This window comes from Amblyomma maculatum, chromosome 7 (assembly GCF_055883805.1).
Source record: "Amblyomma maculatum isolate TAMU_Amacu chromosome 7, ASM5588380v1, whole genome shotgun sequence".
Classification (NCBI taxonomy): domain Eukaryota; kingdom Metazoa; phylum Arthropoda; class Arachnida; order Ixodida; family Ixodidae; genus Amblyomma; species Amblyomma maculatum.
The window spans coordinates 99,039,904-99,056,629 of NC_139350.1; the positions used below are offsets into that span (position 1 = coordinate 99,039,904).

The 16,726-nt window shown below is 43.6% G+C and overlaps 1 protein-coding gene across 1 annotated transcript; it reads left to right on the forward strand.

Annotated features, from left to right (window-relative positions):
- The first annotated feature begins 1,143 nt into the window (after window positions 1-1,143).
- LOC146184105 (chromosome-associated kinesin KIF4-like) lies at window positions 1,144-16,146 on the forward strand. The gene is made up of 5 exons (XM_084608488.1): window positions 1,144-1,369; window positions 12,229-12,290; window positions 12,351-12,611; window positions 14,993-15,056; window positions 15,965-16,146. The coding sequence occupies exons 1-5, from the start codon at window positions 1,144-1,146 to the stop codon at window positions 16,144-16,146; spliced, it is 795 nt and encodes a 264-aa protein (XP_084464614.1).
- The last annotated feature ends 580 nt before the right edge of the window (window positions 16,147-16,726 follow it).

The following is a 16,726-nucleotide window of genomic DNA, read 5'->3' on the forward strand; positions in this document are numbered from 1 at the left end:
AATAATAAAAATTATAGGCCTCGATAGAGTATGGCTATTCCTATCGACTAATAATGATAATTAATGATGACTAAAAATGACTTCTAATGGTGAATATGCAAAAGTATACGATCGTAATGACCGTCACTAATTGTAAATGAGTAAAAATGCTTAGCTATGAATGGTAAGCACTAAAATGACTAGACATGACTCGTCATGACTACGAAACGACCAATACTTCAAACGACGACTTGAGTGTCCGCAACTAACTAAAAAGAAGTAACAATGCTTAGCGATGGGAGAAAAATGATAGGAGATGAGGGGTAGGCTTTCGCCGTTCTTCTCTTATGATTGACATCTAAGAGACGCGAGAGCTTCAATGCGCTAGCAAAGCCAAGGCTGCTGTGGCCGGGAGTTTGGCCTGCAAGGGTCCTTGACCTAAATAAGATTTTGTGTCCATGATTCCGAGATGCCTAGCCAAGATTCTTCGCCTTCCTTCTCCAAAGCCTAACTTAAACAGATTGGATTTGCCCTTCCACATGCGCTCCACGTTCACCCCCATGGTGCGTCTGCCTACCAAGCGCGCAGGCTTCTGCGTATATTAAGCTCCACGGCTAGTCACGTTGTTATGCCGGAGCCCGGAGTCGCTGTGCAGATCCGGTGTGGAGAGCCGACGCAGCTGGTTGCCATAGCGATGGCGCATGCGCAATTAAAGCCTTGGCCGACCACGGCGAAACTCGCGGAACTAAGCCAGTAAAGCTTTCACTTTAAAAGCTTGAAAGGGACGCCATAGTTGTGCACGGGCAGATTCGTCAGCTGGTTGCTGCTTTCAACCACTCTCTCTGTTCCTGTTTATTAAAATCGAGCATAGATGTTTTTTTCCACATTCATCTGCTTTTAAGCGCTGGAGAAGCTAGATGAATTTAAACGTACCGGATTTGTGAGGCTCTTGAATGAATGCGTCGGCTCATTTTTGAATTTGCAGTGAATTGCGGCAACTCATTGCAATGCCAGATGCGCAGCACACCTCTTTGTAGTAATGTTTCAAGCTACTGCTGTACCTCCAAAGTTTCTCTTTCATTTCCTCGTTAGCTGCTTTCGGACAAAGTTTTACCCTTTGATTATGATTTTTCTCTGCAGACCTCTTGCTCAATCAAAACCGGAATGGAGAAAACTATCCCCGTGAAAGTGGCGGTGCGCTCCCGCCCACTAGTGTCCAATGAAGTACTGGAAGGGTGCCAAGTTTGCACACGGACAGTGCCGAATGAACAGACTATAGTTTCACGTGGTGAAAAAATGTTCAAATTTGACTACGTTTTCGGTGAAGAATCGAGCCAGGCTGAGGTCTACGAGGCATGCGTCTCCAGCCTGCTGCCCAGGATATTTGAAGGTGAGCATATCAAGCCTGCCCATAAAAATAACGATTAAAAGTTTTCATTTCTATCCCACGGGTAAACTTGGTTCTGGAGACACGAAAATGTAGCAGCATCGTTATTTACCTTTCTTGCATGGCCGTTAAAGAGAACAACGGTGTTGGTGCATTGTTGTAGTGCCAAAATTGTGACTACGTTTGTCATAATGTCAGGTTCTGACGAACTCGCTACCCTCCTGAAATGAGAGATTAGCACCATTTTTCAAGCGCCTACAAATCTTGTTAAACCAGTATTCCTGGTTTCCCTTGCCTTGGTGGCTAGGTATGGTGGTGACGTATAGGTGCTTGATTTTCTAGAAGACATTATTAAGGTAGTAACATAGTATAGCTAAATTAGGCTGAATTATTTTGTTGCCTAGCACGATGAATTAGAAAATGAACTTTTGCACGCTAAACGTTATTTAAGGGTAAAGAACAAAACGCTGGTCATTGCAGTCTTGCTCCAAAAAGCAATGATAGACCGCATTGTTCCTGCACCACTTATCTGTTCTTGTGGTGCTGTGTAGAGCATCATGAAGCACCGCAACAACACAATGCGTAAGATGGCCAATGTGTGCCAGCGCGCTCCTAATCCGCGAGTAAAGAAACGGCTGACAAAGGCTCTTAACAACAGTAATGCGTGAAGAAGTTGCTTTATTAAAATCGGTGGGAATTTTTCAACAATGTCTTCTTGTGAGTAGCTCCGAAACACGCACAGCAAACAGAAATGGTTCCATGCATGCACATTACATTGGTTTACATTATCTCCAGACGCAGAATAAAACATTTTCTACCTTATTTAAACATTGTAATGTATTTGCAGCCGTAGCAAACACTTTCTCAACAACCAAAATTTTGTGGCTTGAAATGACTGCACAATCGCTGAATTTCAATGGAGACAAAATTTAACAGCACCTGTACATGTATTATTGTTTTGAGAGGTGAAGAGACTCAAAGACGATCGTCAGACAGTGAGGTTCCTTATCCAGTAAATTCAATGGACATTCTGATACAACAAAAACACAGTTACAAAAAAATTACAGGATTGCATTAATTTCACTTAAGAGCTTAATGGCGAGAGCCTTTGCACCTTCTTTTCTTCTACCTCTTCTCTTCTACCTGTATATTGTCTTTGTGTACTCGTTATAATTTCGTTTCTCTCTTTCCTTTGGTGTCGTGGTCGGTGACATCGGCATCTTAGGACTCGTCTGCTTGACACGCGAGACTGAAAGGATTTACATGGACCATACCGGGCTTTTATAGGAACTAGTCTTAAGTAGCCGAATTGGTAAATTATGTCGACGTCAAAACGTATTTCGGCGTCCTGGCCGGATAAATTATGTCGACTTTAGAACCAATTGCGACGTCTGCCGGACAAATCCGGCGAACCAATATCGCGTGCGCGAGATTTTCAACGTGATCCTTGAAAGGTTTTTGTCTTAAAAGAACGGTACAGACCCAGAACATATTTTGATATATGCGCGTGAAAGAACTGTTCTCTCCGTTTCTTCGAAGCTTTTGGATAAGAGGCCTCTGTCGGAGGAGCTGCTGCTGTGCGCTTGGAAGGACAAGGGGAAGAGTGTCCAGGCAGTGCGGGCTGTCTGCCGTTTTTGGTGCGCCACCAGACTCGATTCTAGCTTGTAAAGCGAACTATAGTGCCTGTATAATTTTTCCATAGGCCTTTTCCCACATCGTCACCCATCGTGATCCTCTCACTTCTTCCCTTCCTCAGGGCAGAGTAGCAGGCCAGATTTTAATCATTCCGGCCAGCCTCTCTGCCTTCTCTATCAATAAACCCATCTATTAATGGGAGAGATGGAATGGGCTCTTTGATAGCTGAAACATTCCAAACGAGTCATATTCTGTACTTTAGCAGGCCTTGGCAGGCGAACGGAAGAGTAAATGTCCTGCATGCCAGGATTATAACTCACTATAAATACCTTTGGTGGATTTTACGGTGTAAGACTTGCCATGGCACTATATCGCTGCCGCATATTATCTGCTGAACAGCGTCATTTATCTGCTTCTCTAGTGTCATCCAATGTTAAACTAAGCCTATAAATTATGTAGTTACATTTTCTCTCAATCCATGCCAAAAGGAGGGCCCCTGGTGTGGTCTTGGAGCCAGATTCGTTCATTCAGGTGACGTTCTGCGTAGCAGCTAAAGCATTTAGTGGTGATTTAGCTTGGCTCAGAGCATAAATGGATATAAATATATGATCTAGCGTTCATTGAATTAAATTTTAATTCGCGTATTTTGTACGTATGTTTAGGTTTAGCGAAGTATGTAACGGGTGATTTAGGATTTGCTTAGGATGGAGGCCTAATTAACGTATTTAGTCCAACCTTCAATAATTATATAGCGGGTAATATAGATGAATACTATAGTATTAATGAGAGGGTTGCAGGCATCGTAATTAGGCTTAATAAGCGGTATAAACTGAAGGTTGTACAGGCCTATGCACCTACATGTAGTTATGACGACCAGGCAGTTGAAAGCTTCTATGAAGATGTAGAATGGGCAATGCGAAAAGTAAAGACGCAGTATACTGTACTAATGGGCGATTTCAATGCCAAGGTAGGGAAAAAACAGGCAGGAGACAAGGCAGCAGGTGACTATGGCATTGGTTCTAGGAATAGCAGGGGGGAGTTACTAGTTGAGTTTGCAGAGCGCAATAACTTACGAATCATGAATACCTTCTTCAGCAAACGGAAGAACCGGAAATGGACATGGGAAAGTCCTAACGGAGAGACTAAAAATGAAATCGACTTCATAATGTGTTCAACCCCCGCCATAATGCAAGATGTAGAGGTAATCGGAAAAGTGCGATGCAGTGACCACAGGATGGTGAGGTCCCGAATTAGCCTAAATCTGAAGAAGGAACGCAACAGATTAGTAAGAAAGAAACCCATAAACGAATTAGCGGTGATGGAGAGGGCAGAAGAGTTCAGGATCTCGCTACAGAATAGGTTTTCAGCTCTAACTGAGGATGGCGACATTACCCTAGAGGCAAGGAACAATAATTTCAGAGATATCATTACTGAATGCGCGGTAGAAGTAGGCGGTAGGATAGTTAGAGAGGATACCGGCAAGCTGTCTAAGGAGACGAAAGATTTGATTAAGAAACGCCAGAGTAATAAAGCTTCCAATCCAACAGACCAGATCGAATTGGCCGAGATATCAAAGCTAATCAATAAGCGCAAGGTGGCCGATATAAGGAAGTATAACATGGACAAAATTGAGCATGCTGTAAAGAACGGAGGAAGCCTTAAAGCGGTAAAGATGAAATTAAGCATAGGCAAAAACCAGATGTATGTGATAAGGGACAAGGTGGGCAACGTCATCACTAATATGGAAAAGATAGTCAAAGCAGCCGAGGAGTTCTATACAGATCTCTACAGTAGCCAAAGTAGTCAGGACCGTAATGAGATTGGCGGTAGGGAAAAAGTCAGACGTTCCACCAGTGACGAAGGACGAGGTCAAGAAAGCACTAGAAACTATGAAAAGGGGGAAATCAGCTGGAGAGGATCAGATAACTACAGGTTTGCTAAAGGACGGGGGGATATCGTGCTAGAAAAACTGGCCACCCTGTATACGCAGTGCCTGGTGTCATCGACGGTACCGGAACCATGGAAGAATGCAAACATTATCCTCATTCACAAGAAAGGGGACTCTAAGGACCTTAAAAATTACACACCAATCAGCTTACTGTCTGTTACGTATAAGGTATTTACTAAGGTAATCGCTAATAGAATCGGGACAACCTTAGACTGCAATCAAGCAAAGGATCAAGCAGGGTTTCGGAAACGGTACTCTACTATCGATCATATCCATACCATCAATCAGGTGATAGAAAAATGCTCGAAATATAACCAGCCCTTATACATAGCATTCATTGATTACGAAAAAGCATTCGACTCAGTTGAAACCTCGGCGGTGATGCAGGCATTGCGAAATCAGGGGGTAGACGAGCCGTACGTGAAAGTGCTGGAAGATATATATAGTGGCTGCACAGCAACCATAGTTCTGCATAAAGAAAGTAACAAAATTCCCATAAAGAAAGGTGTTAGGCAAGGAGACACAATCTCCCCAGTACTATTCACAGCTTGTTTAGAGGCAGTATTCAGAGACTTGGAATGGGATCAGTTAGGGATAAGGGTAGATGGAGAACAGCTCAGAAATCTGCGATTTGCTGATGACACTGCCTTGCTAAGCAACTCGGGGGATGAACTGCAAGTAATGATTGATGACCTAGACAGGAAAAGTAGAAAGGTAGGCTTGAAAATCAATATGCAGAAGACTAAGGTAATGTTCAACAGCCTCGGGAAGGAACAGCAGTTTACATTAGGTAGCGAAATAATGGAAGTAGTAGGCGAATATGTCTACTTAGGACAGGTAGTAACCGCAGGTCCGGACCACGAAAAGGAAATAACAAGAAGAATACGATTGGGATGGAGCGCATTTGGCAAGCACTCGCAGATTATGACTAGCAGCTTACCGGTATCGCTCAAGAGGAAAGTATACAACAGTTGCATCTTGCCTGTACTCACCTATGGGGCTGAAACGTGGAGGCTAACCAAGAGAGTTCTACTTAAGTTGAGGACAACCCAGAGGGCTATGGAACGAAAAATGGCAGGGGTAACATTAAGAGATAGAAAGCGTGCAGAGTGGGTCAGAGAAATAACTCAAGTTACCGACATTCTAGTAGAAATTAAGAAGAAGAAATGGACATGGGCAGGACATGTAGTGCGAAGAGAGGATAACCGATGGTCGCTGAGGGTAACAAACTGGATTCCAAGGGAAGGAAACCGTAGCAGGGGGCGGCAGAAAGTTAGGTGGGCGGATGAGATTAAGAAGTTCGCAGGGGTCAAGTGGATGCAGCTAGCACAGAAGCGGGTTAAGTGGAGAAATATGGGAGAGGCCTTCGCCCTGCAGTGGGTATAATCAGGCTGATAATGATGATGATGATGAGTCCAACCTTGTCAAAACGTATGAAGGCGGCGACATCCGAAGCGCTGCACGAAAGTCTGGCAACTTAGCATTAGAAGAAACCGGCTACCGAGATGGCGTGCAAAGCTTGTCCTGGGGCTGGTTTGAAAGCCACACGTAGCGAGGTATTGAGCCAGCCCGGCAAATTTGAAGAGTGCGTGTGGTTAAGCGTTTGCAATAAAAATGTTCGATTTCTCTCATGTCAGAATTGAAATTACAGCAGACACAAAAAAGTCATAAAGGATTGAATACCTTTTTTCCTCTGCCCATATAACTGTTTAATTTGCCTATAGTTGTTGAACTACCGTAAGTGCAACATGCAGCAAGAGTTCAAACTGGAGACAGCAAAAACACTGGCACTGTAATGCACTTCTCAAGTAGCAACAATATGCATCATATTGTGCACCAAAACTGAACAGTTTAGTACGTGTTGCACATTTCTCTTAGGCGTCTGTAAGCTGAAATCGCAGTGATCGAGGTGTGTGCACGAGAGAAGACGTATGGCATTGAAAACCAAGAGGGCCTAGGCAAAAGTGATTTTCTATTCTTTTTGGGGCTTTCTTTGAAGAGTGCGCTTTCTGTAATCATTTTTGCATCAGGAGTGCTGTCAAAGAAAAGAGAAAGCCTTACTGCTGCCATTGTTTCCAAGCCCTCTACATCGCATCCAGACCGTGCACATCCATCACACGTCGCATGCACGCCTAAGCTAAGGCAGTGGCTGTCTCGGCCTTTGATTTTGAGCAGATTCACGTTATAGATTTTTTAACTTCGTGTTCTTATTGTCGGCATACCCAAATTTGTCAGGAAATGAGGCGCCCCCCTTGCATCTCCTAGTTGAAGGTGTAGTTTGTGCGTTTGGTAATTTTCTATGAGGCCCCCGTCCGCTTATACTTGCTAGATCCAATTTTACATTTTCAATGAGTCACGTCAGCGATTATGTTTGAAACGAAGAATGTATCTTCTATGTTCAAGGCTACAACGGCACCGTTCTCGCCTATGGCCAAACGGGCTCTGGAAAAACGTTCACTATGGGAACGCGCTAGTCGTCCAATGACACCGGCTGTGACGATGCGGGCATTATCGCCAGGATAGTTGACAATATTTTCTAGCATATCACGACAAGCACAGAGAAAATATTCCTTGTGCGAGCTACTTTCCTCGAGGTGAGTGCATTGTATGGAAGACAGCAAATACGAGACGTGTAATTCGCGAAAATGTACTAAATATGGCCAATAAAGTTTAAAGAGCCAAGCTGTGAGAGCTATTCTGCTGTATGTATATATCACTGTCGATAATCAGGTCATGAGTGAAACGCCACCGATATATTTGTTGAGATGAAGACTTCATTCCCAAGTGGTGCTTCTTGAACGAGTTCCCCTATAAATAGAGAAGCTTTGTTCCCTAATGTGTTGCACAATTCGACCATTTCCTAAGCATCGCACAACGAGATTGCGCCATTGCGCTTGTCGTCAAAAGACATGAATGCTGCTTCTGAAGGAATTATTGATTTTAACCTTTTACACAACCACCACATAGGCGGAATAAGCGGCGTTTATTTTATTTTAGCAATCTGAGCGGCAAAAAGATCCAGCTCTGTTTCGACTCGAGTGCGATCGTAGTAGACTTTGTGGGAAAACCAAGCACGGTCGTCAACTTCTGGCTTATGAATCATTTGCTTGAAGTCTTAACCCTTCAAGCTTTTACTTGTCTATGCTCTGCTCTGTGTGTATATGCCTATTTCTCTTGAAGTAACCCTGTATGTTATACCTACATCAAGGGTTTTTTCTTTATTTTACTGCAAATTCCTTGAATAAGCAGGCGAATATTCGAGTGCAACTGAATTTTCTTTCATGCCTTTGAGATACAAACTGAACCTAAACGTAGGAGGCATCAGGTTTGTAGTTGTACAACTGGCTTGTCATGGATTTAATGTCATTTCTACTTTCTCGCAGATATGCAAGGAAAATATTTTTGATTTATTCTCCAAAAGTTCATTCCGAGAACCATTGACGATACGGGAGGATCACGCTGGCACGATAAGGGTAAGACTTCACTAGTGCATTAAATTGTTTTGGGCTAACAGCATGATTAGGAGCGTGCAGCTCGAAGTACGTCGGCTATGATTATATAGTTACGTGATTATAATAGGCTGCTCCTATTTTGGGGTACCCGCATTAGCAATGATGTAGTGCTTTTGCATTGTGCTGCGCTCCTAAACCTTAATACAGAACTGTAAGCTTAAAATTATAATTTCCCAGCTAACCAAACAGGCAGAAACATAAGCGTGATCTCAAGCAAAAACCATCTGTATATCCAGATGCGAATCCATCTGAGCTACCCTAAAAACCAAAAGTTCTACGAGGCAATAACTTCACACAATCTCGCCTAATCGCATAGACTCTCATACGGTGGACATCATTATCATGAAATATTTCGCATAATTTATAATAATATACAAGAGACTATGAGACCTTATGCAATTATATGCGACTTGTATGCGATTGTTTATGCGAATTAAGTGAGATCCTGTGGGAAAATGTGAGGATATTGCCTCACATGTTTTCAGTACCCTACTGAAAAACTAAAAATTCTACGTGGCAATAACCTCCTAAAATCTCATCTAATCACATCGGCTCTCATACGGTTCACATAATTATCAAAAAATATCTTACATAATTTATGATAATGTAGAAGAAGCTGTGAGACCTTATGCAAATATATACGACTTGTATGTGATTTCTTATGTGAACAGAATGAGATTGTGTGAGAAAATGTGAGGTTATTGCCCCATAAAGTTATTTCAGTAGGGTAGGGAGGTGCTTCATTGAACCTGATAAATCCAAAGGCAAACAAAGCAGTAACTTGAGGAGAGTACTCAATGACTTCAAAGGCACAGATCACAGCTCGCCGTCAAACTAAAAGAAACATACTCATGTACGGCCGTAGATGAAGATGAGGGATTTAGAACATACACTAGAGAAAAAACACCATAATTAGGATGTAGAACTCCCCGTCGTAGAAATAAAAACCGCATTAATGAGTATGAGGCGAGATACGACACCGGAAGACGACCTGATAACGGTCGGCCTTCTGGCCAACCTCAACGATCAAACCCTGGAAGAGTTTACGGCCAGTAGTGATTGCTGGGACTCGGGGATGTTACCAAATGACTGGAAAACATCCATAGTAATGTTCATCCCAAAGCCGGGCATAAAGATAAAAAAGAAAATGTAAGACCAATCACTCTCACGTTCTGCACCGGTAAGCTCATGAAGGTGGCAGTAAGGCAAAGGCTGTCCGACTATTTGGAACAGCATAGGCTGCTGCCGCCCTCCATGTTCGGCTTCCGGCCACATTTATCAGCTCAGGATGTACTGCATCAATGCAATGGGGAAGTTATTCATCCCCTTTTAGGGAGTTCAGAGACAGGGCGATTTCGACCCTGGACCTGATGATGGTCTTTGAAAACGTTAAATATTGTAAAAGTGAAAATTTCAAACGTCAACAATTGCGGCGAGAAATATTTTAGCTACATAAAAACTTTGAAAATTCGAAATCTTATATCAGAATGGCCAATAAAAAAAATTTGCTGAGGTTTAGCTTTTGTTTAATCCGGTAGGTTGCGTAAGCAAAGCCGACGTAGCTTCTCTTTCCGTTCTTATTCTTCTTCCTTCTTTCTTCTTCTTCTGCTTCCGCGGCGCGGCGGGGCTACCGACCGGGTTTACCCGACGGCTTGAAGAGGGTCCCCATCTACGGTCGCTGTAAATGTCAAAAGTGGCTACCGGCTAGGTTTACGCTACAGGCTGAAACCTGGCGTAGTATTGCTTAGGCAATAAAAATTCGGGCCAATCGTTATGGGAACACGGGGAACGCCTCAAGGAGCTGTTTTTTTCCGCTGCTCTTTAACGTTGCCCTCATAGCGATCCCAGAGAGGCTCAACGCCAGTGAATGGCGTACGCCACGCCATCTACGCGTACGACGTTACCATCTGGTCGTTCCATGGGTAACTTAGGGCAGATGGTGGGAGCCTTCAGAGAGGAGTGCGCTCCGAATAAATCAGAACTCTTGCACATTGCAAAACCTAAAGATCTAGGACAAAACATACACATTCACGTTAATGGCAATCCGATACCAGAAATGGACATACTTTGGGTATTGGGATTGCAAATTGATAACCTGGGTAACACTTACAAGACCCTGAAAAATGAAAGTCCACCTTCGGAGAAATTAGTAGGATGATTGGCAGGATCTCCGGCAAGAGCGGTGTACGTCTTGAAAAAGAAACCGTTTGCCTGGTCTAGGCGTTCGGCGTCACTCGTGGGGAGTACGTGGCGCCCTATCTCAAGCTGTGGAAGAGCGACCGTGGCACCCTTGACGCGGTGATTCGGGCGGCGGTTAAAAAGGCGCTAGAACTCCCGGCCAGAACCTATGCGGAGTGCCTGCTCCAAATCGCGATCCATAATAGCATACGGGAGCAGATAGAGGCCCGCAGAACAAAGCATATTTCTAAGCTGTCCGTGACCAGCATCGGCAGGCGAAACCTCTGAGACCTAATTCTCGGGCTTCTCCCCATCATCTCCCCGTCATCGAAAACATAGTGGACATCTCGGATATGTGGAAACTATTTGGAAGGTTAAGCCGCTTTCTAAAAACATGAATTGGGAGCATAATAAGGGGAAGCTGCAAGCCTGCAGAGCAACATTTATGCAAAATAACTATGGCAGTAAGAGAGGCACATATATTACGTGGATGCAGCGGGTCCCCCGCGAGGACGACATCTGCACCATCACTGTTGTGCGCGAATAAAGACAGGTGAACGGGCTCTCGGTAAAAACTAGTGACGCGCTGATGTTGGAGGAAGTGGCGATTGCACTGGCGTCCGCACCACTCCGACGCAGCGTATATAATGTCGGACTCGCAACAGGTTTGCCGAAATTACGTGCGGGGCAAGATAGCGCCACTCACCTGCAGAATATTATTGGCACATACGAGCAATTCAGATTCAGCTACTTGTAAAAAAAAAAAAAACATGATGTGGGTGTGCGGTCGCCAGATGGTGGAGGGGAACGAGACCACTCACGCGGTTCCCGAGCTTTCCTACCCGTGGTTCCGCTAAAATAATCCGGTTCCACCGCAGCAACTATAACAATCCCGCTCATAATTTATGCGAAGATGGAAACTCATTTCCGCCTCTGCAGAGGGGAGCTCCCGTGACCCGCCAAGGTTCTCGACAGATATAAGGAATGCCACCTTAGACGGCTTCAAACCGGGTGTTTTATAAATCTCGCCATACTAAAATACGTACGTAGATACGGCATTCACTGGTAGGTGAAAATTCTGCGGGCAGTATGCTGACCTATCCCACATGGTCTAGGCTTGCCAGAAAAACACAAATATAGCAGTTATAACATCCAACTAGGGAGGGCTGGAAGGCGGCCCGTCCAGCTCGGACCTGGAGGAGCCAGCCCGGGTCCAGAGAGCTCGAGCAGTGGCAGCGGCGATTGGCGTCTTGGAATGGGGTCTGCCACCCAGCGCCATAGCCATCCCCACTTTGCGTTCACAAATCATTTTGAGCCTCACAATAAATGTATTCTCTTCCTTCTCCTAAACTCATAAAAGGACTGTGACCAAATATCTACCTTGAAATAACGTTTTGTCGGGCTAGTTGGTGAGAGTTCATGTTCAAGGCGCGAAAACGCACATGGACACAAGAAATTCAACGGGGCGAAGCGCTCCTTCCCGTTGCCTTTCTTGTGCCCGTGTTTGGTTTCGCGCCTTGAACTTATGATGAAATCTCTATCCTTGGTATTTTTGAACAGTGCAATGTTCCTTGCATGCTTATTCTCAGATGAAAAAAAGGTGGTACTAGAAATGTTCGCTCTTTCTTTTGATCCCATTTTCAGCTTTCACGTTGAGCGCGAACGCTTCCTGATACACTGTCTGTGCTTTTGTTTCAACTTGTATGAACAGGTGACCAACCTGACGGAAGTAAGTGTGACAACTCCCGAAGAGACAATCCAGCTCCTCGAGAATGCCTCTGCATCTCGAAGCACAGCTTCGACCAACATGAACTTGCGGTCATCTCGGTCTCACGCAATCTTCACCATGATTGTAGAGCAGAGGGACAAAGGAGATGGTGGCTCCACAAGGCTAGCCAAGTTCCATATAGTGGATCTCGCTGGATCTGAACGAGCTAAAAAACTAAGGCAGTTGGCGAAAGGCTCAAGGAAGGTTTGTTGCCACTGCTTCAATGTTTAAGCTGCTAGTTGTTGGTGGATAGCTCTAATGCTGGGAAAGGGCGAGCAGCTGGAAGGTAAAAAGGCACAGTAGTCAAACTGCTGCAGAATAGTTCAAATGAGGGTGCGCTACTGTTACGCTCCGTAACATATCCAGTGATTTCGAATTTTTTGGACGAGAATGTACAGTTTTTGTGCAGCTTGTAGTCCGCCATGTTCTCCATGCAGCTTTTATAGTCGACGTTTCGATAATTTGGTTTGAAAGCCAGATTTCATACACTACATGTAGGGTTGAATATTTCTCTACGAGGTTCAATACTTTGCTTCATTGCTCACGCAAGGGACTCAGGACGTCTTAACCAGTGTCCTACATGGCTTTTGTGATAAGTGAATTACGTGTAATAGCAAATTATTCATTGCGCTCACAGCACACGGTTGTAATTTAGTACTTCATTTTCAAAGATACAGCGCTTGATATCAAATCATATCGTGTTCTAGGGTTCAGCTGTTTGGTTGGCCCTTACCTGACATTTCATTATCAGTGTCAAAAGATGAATGAGTGTATACTCCTAAGCGCACAATAATTGCATTCTTCACCACATCTCAAGTTTTAGAGAGCGCAGCTTTGACCAATACTTGGAGTTAATAATGCGGTTTGCATTTAACGACTACATTTTCGACTTCCTTTGTCTGTCATGGCTCCATCCACAAAATTGTGCAGGACAAACGTGGGTGCCTTAACGAGGTTCACAAAAATTTTTATTTTTCACGTTGTTTTTCTCAGTCCACTTAAACATCGTTAAGTAAAGTTCACTAACTGCTAACGGATATTTTTATCCCAGTTCACGTCTTTCATTTCAAATAACTTGACTTATACTAGCGACTACTGATGTTATTCCCTTTCGCTGTGTCCTTTGGCCCAGGTATTGAGAAGCTCTCAATTCTGCAGCAATCAGCTGCGCTGCAACCGCATTGAACTACCCAGAATTTAATATTGTCGGTGTCAGGTTTTCTCATAGAGCTTTGTTTTTGTAATTTAGAATGACATTTGATCTAAAATTTTCAAACGTATTTCGAGAATTACGTGTTGTGAGATTGAGGTATTGTTAGTCAGTGTTTAGTAAGGGTGTCCTAATAGTAATGCCCAACCTTTTTATTTTCCTCGAACGGTGTTAATATACACACACATGATATTAGGAAACAATCAATCTGCACCTCTGCTGCTTACGACTATATTGTACCGCACCATACTCTTAGCGTATTTGATTTGTTAGTGATTTTTATGTGTGCACATTGCTAAATCAGAGTAAGAATGACGAGAGCAACATATTCACCGTACAGACAGGGCTACACATACATGGGAAATATGGAAGACAGAAGTTTATCCTACGACATTGACGTGATATTGGTGAATAAAATTTTGTTATTTGGGGCTCCCCTGGAGGCCTGGTGTCCTATCTCCTGAGGTATTTATGTTTTGGTGCCCTTTTACTATACTCATGTCTAAATACAAACGGCTTTAGCATAAATGAAAAAATGTAGAGTCGCTTATGCAATAAAAAATAAGAGCTGAGTTTCACTTTAATATATTCCAGTTTACAATAGCGGGATTGTGGATGATGCAACTCGGATGATTAGTTACGGGACACTGACCTATTTTCTCTTAGATCCGCAATCAATAGTTTACTATACTAAAGGTCTATAATTGTTCACACTCCGCCGTGAATGAAGTGGCAGTACCCATACTAAATTAGTGGGCGTACAGTATTTCTCAAAGTGGCATAGCAGTTGACTGGTGCGAGACGTCAGCTGGGTAGTGTTGTCCATGAGAGACCCGCCAGTGCAAACTGCACTGTTCTGCTCCAGATTAGGCGGGATTTACCATGCGCCCACCATGTGCTCTTTTTAGAAGTGACAGCTGCCTGTCTGTGTGTGTGTCTAAAAGCTGCGCCTTGGTGAAAGCTCACCGATCTACTCTTGGCGTTTGTGCAATTGCATTCTTAGAAGATGCATATTACGAAAGTACCAGGGTAACAGGGAAGGGTTTTGCCAGTGACTGAGTATACGGAGAAAGATGGGACACTATATTCTGAAAGGGTTGAAGCCGGTGTTAGAAATTTTCAGACGACGAACAGCAATGGTAAAATCATGCGAGTCTGAGCACGCGACCAATGTGGGACGGGTTACACATCAGCTGTAGAAGAACGGAGGTTTGGGCTAGTTGGTGATCATCCATGTTTAAGTAACAGTACAAAAGGAGAGAGACGAGTGAGAGGATGTACACAAATGCTTTGTGCACCTCCGCCATCGTTGTGTACCTCCTTCCACTCGTCTCTGTCCTTTTGCGCTGTTGCTTAAACATGGTATACACATCAGCTACGCTCTAATGTCTGTGACAGTACACTCAGGAGGAAAACTGTGCAGCATCACCCGTGCCATGGTGAGAACACAGTGATAAGACATTTTGGTAGTGCCGTCTGAGTCTCTGAGTACCATTAAACAACCGTAAATTTCGGCTGATACGGGACAAGTAACATTTTTATGGGATCACCACGTATGTTTCCCTCGATCTATTAGGGACTGTACGAAATATGCAGAAAGTTTTCTGACCCTCTAACAAGGTGCTGTGAGATTTAGACTATGGCTGATAAAGCATATTTTATTGTTTATGCCCCTTCATTTTGCACATTGTAAGTTTGGATGTATAAGTAAATCCTAGCTGGCTCAAAAATGGGAATCATTTCTGATAAGAAGCATTTAATTTCTACGAGGGTTTAACTAAAATAAGGTGACTACAAACTGGGGAAGCTCTACAGTGATTAAAAGGACGCTGAGTACGTACTGGTCTGCGTCGAAATAATTCCAAATTCTAGTGACACTGAGGCGAGCCTTGCCAAATTCGGAGATTTCTAAAACTAGAAGACAAGAAAAGGGATATCGGTGAAACTACAGTGCCAGCCAATTTTACGAGCAAAATGCATTCGTGAATAAACAATTCAGAAACGAATACGCGAGGTCATGGTGCGCTGAAATTCAGTTCTAGACGGCGGCGGTCTGTTCTTTGTTTTCCAAGGACGCTTTTTATGGGATATTTCTAGGTTTAGCTTTCAGAGCGACAGTTATATTTTTGCCACTGTACTATTGCCAATATAGCCAGAAAGACTTGGAGGACCAATATTTACTAAAAAGTAATTTAAAAACGTTGTTCTTGATCTCCCTTGTATGTTCGTGGACTAGGCAACCTATCGATTGGAGGTAGCATTATACGTGGTTTATGGTAACTACTTTACAGATGCATCACTTCCTAGCACTGAGTTTCCTCTTCCGCGATCATTTTTATTTCTCTAGATCCGTTGGGGGGCAACAGCCACACTGTGATGATTGCCTGCATCAGCCCGGCAGACAGCAACCTGGCGGAGACCCTCAGCACATTACGCTACGCGGGCAGGGCTAGGAGGATCAAAAACAAGCCTGTTGTCAACTTTGATCCGACGCAAGCACGAATCGCCCGACTTCGCCAGCAGGTGTGATCCCGTTTGATGTGTACTGTGGCCTATCCTTGTATTATAAATAGCATCTTTAAAGTTTGGGTGATTACTGCCCTACTGAAAAAATTGTATGAGACAATAACCACGTTTTCTCACACTATCTCACTCAATTCTCAAAAGAAATCACATACTAGTAGCATATAATTGCATAAGGTCTCATAACTTTTTGTACATTATCATAAATTATGTACGATATTTTATGATAACGATGTGCACCGTATGAGAGTCTATGCGATTCGATGAGATTTTATGAGGTTATTCCCACGTAGAACTTTTGGCTTATCAGTAGGGTAGTCTCAAAAATTTGGAGTAGGGCAGGGCATAGAGCAGATTTTGTTTTCTAAAATTCACCGGATAGACAATCAGGACCCGGAGCTTTGGAAAGCAGCAAACGGTCAAGTGCGTCTTCCATTTTAGTTAAGGTTAATGGAGGACTTATTGCCTTCATTCATCCTCATGAAGCGGCTTAATCATTAAAACAAGACACTCTACATGAACATCAACAGCATTACCTGTAGTGGCAGAAGAAACACAGGTGTAGCGACTTGCAAACTCGGTTACT